This window comes from Poecilia reticulata, linkage group LG12, assembly GCF_000633615.1.
Source record: "Poecilia reticulata strain Guanapo linkage group LG12, Guppy_female_1.0+MT, whole genome shotgun sequence".
In the NCBI taxonomy this organism is placed as follows: Eukaryota; Metazoa; Chordata; class Actinopteri; order Cyprinodontiformes; family Poeciliidae; genus Poecilia; species Poecilia reticulata.
The window spans coordinates 4,410,291-4,424,854 of NC_024342.1; the positions used below are offsets into that span (position 1 = coordinate 4,410,291).

At 38.5% G+C, this 14,564-nt stretch overlaps 2 protein-coding genes across 2 annotated transcripts; both read left to right on the forward strand.

The window, feature by feature from the left end:
• Positions 1-4,363: 4,363 nt before the first annotated feature.
• On the forward strand, positions 4,364-8,156 carry LOC103473499 (proteinase-activated receptor 1-like). Its single transcript, XM_017307695.1, has 2 exons — positions 4,364-4,560; positions 6,498-8,156. Exons 1-2 carry the CDS (start codon positions 4,470-4,472, stop codon positions 7,712-7,714), a joined length of 1,308 nt encoding a protein of 435 aa, XP_017163184.1. The 5' UTR covers positions 4,364-4,469; the 3' UTR covers positions 7,715-8,156.
• A 1,235-nt stretch (positions 8,157-9,391) lies between these two features.
• On the forward strand, positions 9,392-12,949 carry LOC108166772 (proteinase-activated receptor 2-like). The gene is made up of 2 exons (XM_017307786.1): positions 9,392-9,573; positions 11,346-12,949. The coding sequence occupies exons 1-2, from the start codon at positions 9,549-9,551 to the stop codon at positions 12,407-12,409; spliced, it is 1,089 nt and encodes a 362-aa protein (XP_017163275.1). The 5' UTR covers positions 9,392-9,548; the 3' UTR covers positions 12,410-12,949.
• The last annotated feature ends 1,615 nt before the right edge of the window (positions 12,950-14,564 follow it).

Below are 14,564 nucleotides of genomic sequence, written 5' to 3' on the forward strand. Positions count from 1 at the left end.
TGTCTGTCGCTGCTGAAAATGTTTCTTTCCTGGTTGTTGTCCGGCCCGATCGGGCCTCGGTTCAACACTGTAGAAGCAAAACATGAAGAACAGAGTAAAGCAAAGGAATTCCCCCATAGGATGAAACATTGGTTTATGAGTGTTGATGCTGATTTGCAGCAGTTGGCAGTTGGTTATATTAATAGCTTTATTAAATAAGATGCAATGCACCTTCGATCGTGAGGCGTCTCGGTTTCATGACGTCATAATGCGATCCGCTTGATGACGACTTTCTAGACGCCAGTTCTGATTGAACCGGGACATTTTTGTCAGTTTATGGATCAAACGCATGTTGGAGAACAGAAAGTTGTGCAAAATCTACTGAAAGATTGAACAAGTGAACATTCAAAAATTTAGAGACGGTCGCCTTCAGCTGACCTGTAAAGGTTACAGACCATCTTAGGTTCATCCTGAAATTTCACCGGAAAGTTGAAGAGTCCTAACTTTTTATGAGCAGCATGTACTTATATTTTCCAGACAAAAAAAAAAAAAAAGTAAACCTCAAAAGTTTCTAGGAGAAAAGTTTCTATACCTTTGTTTCAAAAAAGCATATGAGCACAACTCTTTGTATTTTACGGATACAAAGAATTTATACATACAAATTTTTCAGCAATCAGACTATTTTGTTCATTTTATGAACATGAATACAATAGTTTACTGTAGGTAAAACAAACAAAAGTCACAATTAATTTTCATATGAATTTTTTAAAAATCTCATATTTATGGCCCTCAAATGCTTATGCAACCACAAACTTGCCCAAACAAATCCCATATTTACCACAGATTATCTGTCAATGCACCTTTTAGCATTAAAACAGAAACCATCAACTCCACGATGTGGGACCTTGTTAGAATTATCTCTCTTTCTAAAAACTCTGACCCAAAATTTGACTGGACAGCAGCATACGTCACACTAAAGTCCTTTTAGTTGAAGTGGAGTTAACAAACAAATTCCTTAATATTTTATTGCGTAAATAATTTGCACTGGTTGCCAGAAAGTAATCAGGAAGCAGTCTAAACAAGGCTCGGTTGAAAATGATGCTATCTTTCTAGATGCTTCTGGTAAGTGACAGCTTCTTACAGGAATGAGGCGTGTTTCTATTTTTGTGACTAAACTCCTCAAAATGAACGCACTTTGTTGATAGCAAAAAAATACTTTTTCCAAAAGCTTGCTGGTTGATTATGGTAACATTTACGTTTGTTACTGTATGTTACAACGACTCCTTTTGCCACATTAAGGAACTTTAATAACATTTCTTGCACATTAAGAAACTCTAATAACATTTCTTGCCTCTAGACTGAAGTTTGTGGGCCAACTCATTCTGAATTTTTGGTATGACCTTTCAGTTCCTCAATTTCATTCCGTTCAATTTAGTTCAGTTTATTTCCGCAGTGCCAGTTCACAGTGTCTGCATCTTTCACCTTATGGTGGAATTAATCTTTCAGAAATGCTTTGACTTTTCCTATTCATTAGTTCCAGCAACGCCTCACTACTCATTTGATGTTTTAGCGTACATGGCGTGATGACCAGATAAGCCAGAGTGACAAAAATCTTGAAATGTGTCAAAAGAAATGCTGGCTGATGCCCTCACACATTGTGATTACAGCATATGTGCACCACTTCTACAAAATCTTTACAGCTGCACAACCAAATATTGATTTGATGGCCTTGTCTACGTTTTACACAGTGCATGAGCCTCACTCACATCGGAGTGCTGGATGCTTGAAACAAAAAGTGAAGGCCTTCTTTATGAAGAATGTGACCAATAAATTCTTGGTCCCCCATGGGGACACTTACCAACCAAATTCTTGAACATTAATAAATAAGATAAAATAAGACGGCAATGTCACTGGAAAAGAAACATAACCCATCCCGTTAATGCACAATGCTTTAAATTTCACAATGCTCATCCCAGTGCACAGGCACTCATCGCAACAAGAGATTCCGACATTTAAGTTCCAACAAAATCTCCTTCGTCTCCTCATTTTCATACCTGTATAACATGTTTTCAACACAACAGCATGAATAAAAAGTGAGGAAATAAAATTTATTGGCAAACTGGTTGAAATCAGTTTGGGTTGATCTAGATTTTCCATTGTTCTGTTGCACAGGCAACAGAAAGGGAATGTTTGGGTATTTTTCAGGAAATCCCGAGGAAAAGCACAAATCAAAAGAACGGTTCAAGAACAATAAATTCTGTCTCAAAGGAGAGACCCGTCAAGGACCATCTGCGTAATGGATGAACTTGCGATGACTGGAAAATGGAGTGACTAACTGGTGTGGAATATCAGTGGAGCTAACCTCAGCTAGCAGCGCCTGAGAGAGAGAGCATATAAAACAGCGGGACAGAGTCTAAACTAACAGGAGCTCTGAATAATGAGCGGCAGTTTTTTTTTTTTTTTTTTTTTTTTACATACAAATCAATTTGACAGCAAGCAAAAGAGAGATAAGTTAATGAAAAACAGAGAACTTTGATAGAGGTGTCTGGGAGGAAACGGATTTGCATGAACGTCAGCGACCTCAGATGCTGAACCCCAAGGGAGTCCAGGCTGTTTGTGTAAATGAGGCCGACTACTCCCAAAACCTCCTCCTGTCATCAGAAACTAACTTTTCCTCTCACACTGAGAGAAAACAATCAGCATTCACATGAGCCAAAAGAAACACTTTCTGCTGCTTGTCGGTTTTATCTAGTGCTGCATAGCTACAAATCTCCTGGTTTTTGATGACTGAGGCTGATTCCCATCTGGGGCTGGAGTGAACTTTCATGCCATGTGATTTACTAAAATTAGAAGTGTTTTACAGTCTGAACAATTAGTTTGCATAAGCCACGAATAAACTCTTCACTTGGACAAAAAAAGGAAGAAGTCCAGGAAGTCAGGTCCTGTGAAAATGCCTTGAAAAAACTTTTTATAAACGGTAAGTGTACTGAACATTTTGTTTTTGATCCTCCATCCTCGTCGTAAATTAGCAATATGTTCCTAGATATAATTCAGACAGAAAACTAGATTAGACGACTCATATAAATAATAATAAAAAAAATAAAAAAGCATCTCAAAGTGGTAATTCTTTTCTGCTGCGTATCTAACGATTCCTCCTGATATGATCAGCTGTCTGCTACAAACAGAGGAAGCCCTGAAACGTCTACAGGGACAAACCACGACTTATCTCGTAAACGACATGGAGATAAAGTTCTGTTTATAGAACAAAGTCTCCCATCTTTCATTCTCTGAAAATCTCCAGCTGGTTTTACTTTTATCAAAAGGAAAATAAACGTACACGTTAGTCAGACTACAATTACACTTTTCGCTCCGAGGCTACATGAACCTCAGATTATATATATTAAATAAAAGTCCTTCTGTTTGGACTGATCTCTACTCTGGTCCAATTTAGTCACCACAAGCAAAAATAAAGATTAAAAAACATTTAACATATTTTCCGGACAATGAGTCACACTTTTTTCATAGTATGTCTGGTAAAGTTCATAACTCTTTCCTTCTTTCACATTCTAATCATACGCCATTAAAGTAAAGCTTTTCTTTAATGCTATCCTTCTGACAAGAGTTACGACTGACTGCTGTAGGACGTCTAAAACTTGCAGGACTCCTATTCAAAGCCTGGAGATTGACGTTCTTGATACAACGGAAGTGACCGGAAGTGAAGGGGTACATTTGCCACCTTTCAGAAATCAAAATAAGGGACGCCCACTAATGCGCGTCGTCCTCTCATAAGCGGGGGGAGGGGGGGGGGGCTTCGACTTGGGTTACCAAGGGAACAGTCCCTATATATTTAACAGTCCCTAAATTTAACAGCCAAATACGGGACGGTTCCGTATTTTACGGGATGTGTGGCAACCCTAGGTACATTTCTGTCTCTTACAAATATGTACGATTTTTCTGAAACTATGGGGTCTATGATATGCAGTTTTTATTATGTATTTATTTATTTATTTTGTTAGCCATGAAAATTCATTGAAAGTTGATTTCATATAATTTAAAATAATAAAATTAGTACTGAACTTGATTTGGCAATTTCCTATTTTGAATTTTAGTAACGTGATAGTATACGCTTAAAATTAAAATAAGGCACGTTGGAGTTTGGCTGTAATGCGACGCAATGTGGAACGTCTTCGACAGAATATTAAAGAGAAATGTGGTATTATTTATCTATTTATCTATTTATTTATTTACATGGTTGGTCTTTGTAATGGGGTCCTCATGGTTGGGCTGTTATTATGTGACAGGAAAGGTGACATCAGGAGAAAGGAATTAGAGTGAAGTACCGGACACGGGGGGAGGGACACAGTTGGGACTAAATTTGGGCGGAAGCATTAAGTCTTCGGGAGTCTGATAAACTGCAGAGGAACGTGGGAGAGAGACGCAGAACGTCTGGAGCCGTCTTCGTTGCGATTTGGAGCCAGGATTTCACCAACATGATGTTTTCAGGGGATCTAAGGTCTTTGGTTTTTGTGCTGGTTTGCTTGTTTTCTGCTACCACTGCTGATGGTTCTTCCAAAATAAACGGTGAGAAAACGTTTGAGTTTTATCCGTCTGAAATGAATCATGCGTCAAAATAACTTGCTTTTGTTTTTTTTAAAAACGTAACTGGTGTGGCTTTCGCACACTAATGAGCTGGTCTTAGAAAACAAAGTAGGAAGAAACCAGGGGCTTCTTCGACATTTTTTCGCATCTCCATGTTTGACGGGAAAAAATATGAGTTGACATTAAATAAAGGGGTGGTTAATTTTAAGGTTACAATTTTAAAGTTTGTAGTATTCGTTCTCCCAAAATTGAAGCATGAATGGTAAATTAAAGACTACTTCTGAGTGATTATGTTTTTTTCTGCATTTTTATTTTTTTCTCTCTTGTTTTTTCTTTTTTTTTGTGTGTGTTAGAAAGTTGGTACAGGGCCGGTCCAAGGTTGAATGTAGCCCTAAATCACCTGCAACTTTTACAATCCGAAGTGATCTTTTCATCTTCACGAATAGATTATCTTCTATGTTATGCTATTTGTCAAAAATTCAATGTAAAAAAAAATTAGGTTTTCAAACAAATGACAAGAAAAATTGACATAAAACAATATTACCTGCACTTTTTGGTTCATTCTGTCCTGAAAATTTAATGTGGGCATTCCACGAGAAACTGGATTTTTATTATATGTTGGAAAAATTAGTTGGTTCTTTGTCATTTTTAACCAAATTTATGAAGTGCCAGTGTGAAAGGGCCAAAGAGCCACGTGAGTGAGTCTTGAACCATTTTGTAGATGACTGCTCATGAGGGACCGCCATGTTTATTTGCTTAGAAATTTCACATTTTCTATAGTCCTAGAATGAACACAAGTTCATGGTTTGACAATCAGGCCAATCTGTTAACATTATTTATTCAGTCATTTTGTACCCAGGATTTTATTTGTGCTCCTCTGTACTTCTGCATTAATCATGTCAACCAACCATTCTTGTAACAATATATAAATACTTTTGTTTTATTAAAATAAAATGTAACACTTTATTTGAAGGGGGAGGAGGGGTGAATAAGACTGTCATGACACTTTCATAAACATGACATAACACATGTCATGAACATGAATAAGCCTTCATGAATATTTATACTGTTGTTGTAAAGCGTCATTTGGTAAATTATGACACATTTAATACAAAGTTGACATTCAAAATGTCTTTGTTATGACAACTTGACATTAACCAATAAATCATTACTGTTTAAACTTTACCTTTAATAACATAAAGTTACCTAATTTTTAAAGTGCAATCAGTAATACTTTTATAACAAATTTCTATCATTAATGATTTCTTGGTTAATGTCAAGTTGTCATAACAGACATTTTGAATGTCAACTTTGTATTAAAAGTGTCATAATTTACCAAATGACGCTTTATGACAACAGTCATAAATATTCATGAAGGCTTTTTCATGTTCACGACATGTGTTATGTCATGTTTATGACAGTGTCATGTCAGTCTTATTCACCCCCCTTCAAATAAAGTGTTACCAAATAGGATGTGTTTACTATTTCAGGTTAATGTCTTTAAAAAATAATCAAGATAAATAGTCATATTGAAATGCCTGATTTTAAGGTTTCAATGTTTTCTGAAAATTATATAGAATATATTCTACTTTATTCTGGTTTTTGTCTGTTTGGGACATTTGTTTCCCAATCCAATAACTCTGAACTGATCCCCTACTGATAGATATTACAGATGACTACTCTTAAATCATCAATTGCCAAAGCAGGTACAAAACACAAATTGACAGTTCATATAAAACATCCAGCCTTTTTTATACCATGAAATGATCAGATCTATTTCAGGTGTTGTCAGTTAGTTTTCCTTGTGCCCTTCATAATGACTTTGTATTTCTCTGAATTAATGCTTTGAATAGTAAATATTTCAGTTTATAGCGATCTGGGTCCTGATTTGCTTCTTTTTTTCTTTTTTTTTTCGCCAGGCACTAATCTACGGACCTTTGTCATTGGACAAGCAGGCATAGATGAACCAATAGAGTACTTTGATGAAGATCAACAATGGGTTCCTTCAAACCAAACAGGACGGAATAAAACATTAAACAGATCCCTCTCTGAAGAGGCACGTCAGTTCCTGACGAGCCCCATTTCCACGCTACTCATGCCTTCGTTCTACACCTTTGTGTGCTGCATCAGCGTTCCCATCAACCTCGCTGCCATCGTGGCCTTCTTTAAGGGCATCCAGCCAAAGAAGCCAGCAGCAATCTACATGCTGAACCTGGCCTCCGCTGACCTGCTCTTTGGCCTCTTGCTCCCCTTCAAGATCTCTTACCACTTCATGGGTAACGACTGGATATTCGGCAGGTTCCTGTGCCGAGTGGTCACCGCCAGCTTCTACTGGAACATGTACTGCTCCGTCCTACTCATTACCTGCATCAGCGTGGACCGGTTCCTTGCGGTTGTGTACCCCATTGACTCCCTGGCTTGGAGGAAGACGGAGAACACCGTCAAAGCCTGTGCGACCATGTGGGTCCTGTCCTTCGCCGCCTCCGTTCCTCTTGTCGTCTTCGACCAGACATTTTACCTCAAAGGGCTAAACATCACCACCTGCCACGATGTCCAACTCTATACCGAGACTTCGTGGTTGAAGATATATTTCATTGCCATCTGTTTCTCCCTGTTCGTTTTGCCTTGTCTTGTCACGGTGGGGTCCTACACCAAAGTTATCTGGACGCTGAGCAATGAAGTACGCGGGCTTCAAGGAAAATCACGCAAAAAAACAAGAGCAGTGGTGATGATCTTGACGGTCCTAGTGATTTTTGTGCTGTGCTTCATGCCCACCAACTGCTTACTGCTGGTACACTACTTGCTGTTTGGGGTATCCAACATTGCCAGCAAGGCCACCGACAGCTCCTACGAGCTCTACTTGATGTTTTTGTGTTTGGGCAGTCTGAACTGCCTCCTGGATCCCCTCCTCTACTACTTCGGCTCTTCCCAGTGCCAGAGACAGCTGTCCGACATGCTGTGTATATCGTCGAAGAAGGGTAGTCTCACCAATTCGTCGTCTGACTCGTACAGATCCAGCACCAGACCCATTCTGAAGTCCAGCCGCACCGAATGCTCCACAATGTCTTCATCAGTGAGCAAAACGGACTCATTAGAAGCAAACCTGAACAGCCAGTACAAGAAACTGTTGGTCTGATCACTGTGGCACTGGGCATTGGTTAGTATTTTTAAGTGCAGAAACACAAAGCTGTAAAGTTAAGGCTACTACATAAACTGAGCACTTACTTTGGATGTTTCTGTTGAGATTTACATAAAAATGGAAGGTTACCAAACATCTTGCTCTAGTAGAAACACTAGAAATCGTTCTTTTTTTTTTGTCAGGAGGACAAACCTACGCGCACAGATGTGAAGTTAGATCTGGCATAAAACTGAGTGTAAAACAGTATGCTTCACCTTTTGCTCTATATTTACATTTGCACACTGAATGTTATTAGCTATTCCTTCAGCTTTTGAAAAGGTTTTTACATTTAGTGCTTTGTTTTTTGTATATGTAAGCTTTTAGCTATATCTTTTCAAAATGTACAATATTTTTGTATTTTTTAAATATGTTTGTCTCTTAATAAATATTTGAGACTCAACTTTGATGTTTTGACTTCTATTAATCAAATTGTGAATTAACCAGAGGTTCCACTTACTAGGAAAGTAGTTTAATGCTGCCACCTGCTGGACAAATAAATAAGTTGCAGAGAACTTTACATATTTTGTTTTTTTTAACAAAATGGGTCACGTTATATTTAACAAAAGTTTGGTTGATACTGAAAAGGGAATTATTGTAGTAACTTTGTTCATGAAATGAAAATTATTTCCACAAAGTAATTTGTTGCATTTATTTCTGTACGTCTTAATTGAATATGGATTACAACTAATGAAAACGTGACATTCGGTGTGCGAGAACATTTTACATGATATTGGTAAAATTAAAATATAAGGCCTGTGGGCGCAATTAGCCCTGTTGAATTGTAAGAATGTCCTTTTAAAATAAATTTAATTTCTCTAATGATACTCTACACATTAATTGCGTCATCAAAAAGACATTCAAATAAAATAAAATTTGAGTATTATGATGAACATCAACAGAATTGGCTACAAATAAAAGCCAGTAAGTGTAAAACATGTCGCTAAAGGTGACGCATGCGTACCTCAAAACTGCTCGACTGAAAGTGTCAAAATTGTTCTTACTCATCTACACCGATAGGTGGTGCTGTTTTACCGTTTATTAAGAAAAATATCATCCTCAACGTTATATAGCAATGCCAAAGAAGAGACACTTTAGCTACAGGTAGTTATTGCTTAAATGTCTCAAGACAGTAATGAACTTTTCCTGAAATTCTTTGTCAGAAATCTTATTAAAATGTCCTTTATGCAGAGTCAAAGATAGCCTAGCTGAAATAGTCGAAAGGAGGGGAAAAAAACTCAGAATCTTATAAGCATTTTTAATTCGGCTGATATACTATTCTCCTTTGGTGAAGCAAAGTCGCTTTCTTCTAGCTTTTTTCCTCCCTAAGAAGTACATAACTAAAACATTGAGTTTGTCCATGAGATGTTCGCATACAGGCCAATAATTTAAAAAGAGAAATTATGGCTGATAGTCGCTGATTGCATCAATCAGTCAGATTAAAAGAGTCATTGTACTGACTTGTATACCCTGACAACCTCTATGTGTGAACACAGTAAGCCAGTTCAAGGAACTCCTTGTGTTAGATATCGCCCACACCACAACCCCGCGTTCCTGGGAAGCAGGCGACACGTTTTTACAAGAAATCTTCTCATAATCACCAGGTCAGTTACCGTCTTGGAGTGGTTGGGGGAAGGTTGGTGGCTTTGCATAGTCACGTGACCTATAGTGACATCATCCAGGTGTTGCGGAAGTTTGGTCTTGCAACCTGTAGAGACGAAACAAACGGTGTCGACGCAGACCGCGCCCGCTCTCTCATTTTTAACCTGCGCGTTTGTCACCTGAACTTACGGTCATGGAGACGTGTGCGTTGACACAAGGTAAAGTTTAATCTTTTTTTGTGCCTTTTCTTACTGTTATTACCTCAATAACATGTCTGTGTGGAACCCCAGTACATAAACAGGTGTCTCATACCGTTAGGTTACTCAGTACGTGCTTACACCCAACAGACCGTCTCCGCAACCACGAAATTTATTGTATTGTATTGTATTTCATGTGGAGTTTTAGTGTTTGACTACACAAAAGTAGTGGATAGTTGTAAAGTGTAAGGTTAATACTAGGTGTTTGTTTTTGTATTCAGCCATTAGGTTGTGTACATTTGCGGTGTCTCTTGGCCAGATTTGCATATAGAGGGAGACATTTTGTCCCATACTTCTGTCCAAAATGTCTCAATTGCAGTCGAATTGGATGTAGGAGTTTTATTTCCCCTTACTTCTCAATAGATTAAAGGTCTGGTCTTTGACTAGGCCTTTTTAGCATATGGATGTGTTTCAAAGTCAACTATTTTTGCTGAAGCTTAGTCTGTCCTCCTGTCCTGGAAGGTTGACCTCTGTACAAACCTCAAGTCTCTTTCTTCACTTTCAGAGATGGAATGTTTTTGGAAGCCGGTCAGGATGTTCAGTTTTTCCAGTCTTTTAGTCAGATCTCTAAAAGCATCACATAATCTAAAAGCAATTGGAAAAACAGTGTTGTATGGTACCAATACCATAAGACACCAATCAACCATAGTTAAAAAAAACATGCAGTACTGGTGAGCCTTTCCAAGAGTCCCTGATCGATCATATCGACTATAACCAGGAGGTCACAAGAGCCCAGAACAACAGTTACAGCTCTACAGACATCGACTCCTTAATGTCAGTGTTTAACAGAGAGACTTGGCAGTAATGAGAAATTTCATAAACCAGAACCAAGCGCTGACCAAGAAGACCACAAAGGTTCACCTCAAATTTGCTACTAAACATCTTGATGACCCCTTTTGAGAAAAAGTCCCGTGGACTAATGAGACAAAAATGGAAATGTTTGGGAAGTGTGTGCCATGGCACTTCTGACCTAAAACTAACCAACAGACCATCACTCTGACAGTAAAACAGGGTGGTAGTGATGTGATGGTCTGGGTCTGCTTTGCTTCCTTAACACCTGAACCTGCAGTGAGCTATCAATACAGAACCCTTAGAACAATCCTGCTTTGATTTTTACACCAACCGGATAATGATCCAAAGGTTTTGAAGGTGTCTAACAAAGCGTGGATTTAATTTCAACTCAGAAACTTTGGTATAACCTTTTATGCTTGAAAATCCACCAGCATGGCTGAATTATAGACATTTCTGCAAAGGACCATGGGCCACAATTTCTCAATGAAGATATTGTCAATGCAGGCACAACCAAAATATAAACACATTTATTCAATTGTGCCCTAAATTTCCCACCAATTTAGGGCACAATTATTTTTCCCCAGATGTCCAGGTTGTTTTGGATACAGTTTCTCCCTTAGTGGATGAGGTCATTATTTACTCAAGCTATTTTTATCCAATCTTAAAACTTGGTTCATGATCTGAAAAAATATAGTGTAAATAAATTAATTAAAAAATGAGAAAACAAATACTTTTTAGAGCACTGTATCTTTTTCAGGTCATGGTTATGCACTACTTTATGTTGGGTTTATCTCATGAAATCCCATTGAAGTACACTGACATTTATGGTTATTATTATGCGTTGAATACCAAAAAGTTAATGTTTTACAAGTACTTTTAGAAAGTTCTAAAAAGAAAGCCTGTTGTTCATTTGCTTATCCTTTCATGCTTTGAATTCACAGGAAGTACCAAGGGCTTGACTGGGGGAGAAACAGCTAATGGCGTATTTCTTGGCTCTGAAGCCCAAGCAGTCCTGGAAAGTCCTCTCACAACTGCCTTCCTCCCAGCCGTCTATATCTTCGTGTTTCTCGTTGGGTTTCCCACCAACGCCTTAGCTCTATGGGTTTTCCTCTTCAGGACCAAGAAAAGGCACCCGTCATCCATTTACATGGCCAACCTGGCTCTTGCTGATCTGCTTTTTGTCATTTGGATCCCTTTAAAAATAGACTACCACCTCAACGGCAACGACTGGAAGTATGGAGACGGGCTGTGCAAAGTTCTGGTGGGGTTCTTCTATGGCAACATGTACTGCTCCATGGCCTTCATCGCCTGCATTAGTGTCCAACGTTACTGGGCTATAGTCTACCCAATGTCCCAGCATCAAAGGAGCAATGTTTTAGCAGTTTCTGTTTCTGTAGCGATCTGGGTGCTGGTGTGGCTCATCACCATTCCTCTCTACCTCTACGATCAAGAAGTAAACATACCAAACATGTGCATCCGGACCTGCCATGACGTCACCAAGCCAAGCCAAAAGAAGACTGCGGCTGGATACTTCTTGACAATGGGAACGGTGGGATATGTCGTCCCCACAGTTGTGTGCATAATGTCGTACGTCTTCATGCTCAGGGCTCTCCAGGACAGCATGGGGGACCCTACCATTGCCAAGAAGCGCCGCAAGGCCGTGGTCTTGATTATCACCGTCCTGGTCATGTTTATCGTCTGCTTCACCCCCAGTAACATCATGCTGCTGGCGCACTACATCCTCCTGCTGGGAGAGGTTGTGAACAACGGGTACGGGTTTTACATCACCACCCTATGCCTAGCGAGCCTGAACAGCTGCGTGGACCCTTTTATTTACTACTTCATCTCTGAGGACTTCAGGGAGCACGTGAAGAACACGTTTCTGTGCAGGAGTCAGAGGTCAGTTGAGAGGAAAAAGGTCTCCTTCAGCGCGCTGAAGTTCTCCAAGAAGAGCGGCTCGTACACCACCAGTAGTACGCGAAACACACAGAGCAGCGATTGCTAATGGCGGTGTCGTTACTAACCCTCCTGTGGTCTTAGCACGACGCTCTGAAGGAGCTTGTAGGACATCAAGGTTGGGAAGCGGGAGGGGTGTAAAGACGCAGGTTGGGTCAGTGCGACCCCCATCAGATCGCTCACAGGGTGAAGAGTGTGCGGGGTCAACTGGACCCTTTCCCTTAAGACTACGGGAGGGTTAAACTCAGGTTTGAGAAAAAATAGATCTTGAGATGGAGCATTTGGAAATGCTCCATCTCTAGAAATGCTCCATCTCTATGGTCTATGAGAAAATGGTCTATGATTTTCTAGAGCTTTTTTTGCATGGTCAATATTTGTTTTTGAAAAAATAATTTGTACAGTTATTTTATTTAATTTTGTTTTACATATTTTATATATATGCCTCATTTTATTGCCATTTTTGACCAGTTACATTGATCACATAGAATATACTTGTTGTGGTTTTAGATACGTGAATGTAGCCTTTTTTGTGTGCCACAGGACTGTAAATCAATTTGTTAATGATGCCTATTAAATTATGTAAAACTACCTTAATAGTTGACTTTTTTATATATATATATTTGTATAACCATGCATATTAGCCTTTGTCAAACCAAAAGGGGAAAAAAAATTTAGAATCACAATGTTCAAGCAAATCCTTTTCAGTTTACAGAATTTAGTCAAAAGAAAATGATAAACACAATAGTTTAAGCTACATCTCTGCTAAACCTCCCAAGATAGTTTGCAACCTTTCATGTTTTCATGTTGCAAGGAGAAAAGTTGAGTCATTGGCCCAACTATTAGTTCAGCTCTTCCTGCTTCCTGCATGGAAAAACCTGTTTCATTTACATTGTAAATTTTTACCTGAATCAACTGATTTGAATTCGGATCAAAGAACATGGTTACACGCTGAGTATGTAGATGGTTTAAATTGGGGATTTGCCAGTCATTTAATCAATCACTGATCAAAATCAGCCAGTTCTGTCTTAGTTGGCTCTGACTGAAGACGAGCACTGAGAAATCTTTGTAAATCAAATGAATTCAAAAGCTGAAACTCCCATTTTGTTTGGTCTGTACATGCATCAGTTTAGTAAAACTCAGGTTAGAGATAAATGGGGAAAACTTTGTATTTTTCAGTTGAATTCAAAAATACTAGTACTTTTATCAAGAAGCTTCCCTCAGAGTTAGAATGCTATTTTTTTTGTTTAGCAATTAAAAAAAAGTTTATATTTGCTGGATGCATCTTCAACCTACATTGAACACTCCTGATACCTCCAACACCTTTATTTACCCTTGCTTTGTTTGTCACTTGTACAATACACATTATACATTTTAATCATTTTAAACCTAGTCCTTTTTTAAGGCCAATTTTGGTCAAGGAAAAATTATGATCTATGTGTTCAATTTTTACTCTTTTTAAGGGTTTCTGGTTTTTGTCTTGTAATGCAATCCAGTTAATATTCAAGCGTTGGGTGAAACAAACACCCAAAAACATTTCTCACATGAAAAGAATGTCATTTAAAAGCTTTTAAAAATGTTACCAAGAAGAATGCAGTAAGATTAATCAAATATTAAGCTGCTGCATGTGGAACTAAAAAAGACCTTTAAAAATGCATGTGTAGCTGAGAGTGTATTGTATGGCAGACTGTTGGAAAGGTCAAACTGTAGTTGTTCCTTATTTTCATAACACACATGTTTACCATTTGTTCTCAGTTCAGGGTTGGTCCTACACCACTTCAGTACTGTGTCAGAACTTTGAGTGTTATACTGTATCCAGAGGTGAAAGTAGTTTTAAATTTTTGGGGGTACTATGACTAAAAAAAAAAATATATATATATATATATATATATCCACTATCGTGCGCAGAAAGGTAGCAAGCAGTTTACTTGCGCTCACACTCACACCCACATACACCTACTAAGACATGCTACTCTGAGTTACTGACATCGTGGAGATTCCTACACACGTCTACATCTTGAAATAGCACCTGATCCAAACTCTTGCCTGAGTTTGGGTCAGTTTGGGTTTCTTGTTCTTGAAATCTGCCTTTGAAATACAATCATGAAGCCTTTTTATCCCCAAGGCTCCTGAATGACACAAGCCAAGAACTTTTGGGTTCTGGACCTCAATAAAATTATGCATAAGTGCAGGTCTGGATCGCTCTT

Excerpts from the sequence above, each read along its gene's own strand:
- LOC103473499 (XM_017307695.1), top strand. The coding sequence starts at position 4,470 with ATGATGTTTTCAGGGGATCTAAGGTCTTTGGTTTTTGTGCTGGTTTGC. Across the intron at positions 4,561-6,497 it reads TGGTTCTTCCAAAATAAACG|GCACTAATCTACGGACCTTT; the intron begins GTGAGAAAACGT and ends TTTTTTCGCCAG.
- LOC108166772 (XM_017307786.1), top strand. The coding sequence starts at position 9,549 with ATGGAGACGTGTGCGTTGACACAAG. Across the intron at positions 9,574-11,345 it reads GACGTGTGCGTTGACACAAG|GAAGTACCAAGGGCTTGACT; the intron begins GTAAAGTTTAAT and ends TTGAATTCACAG.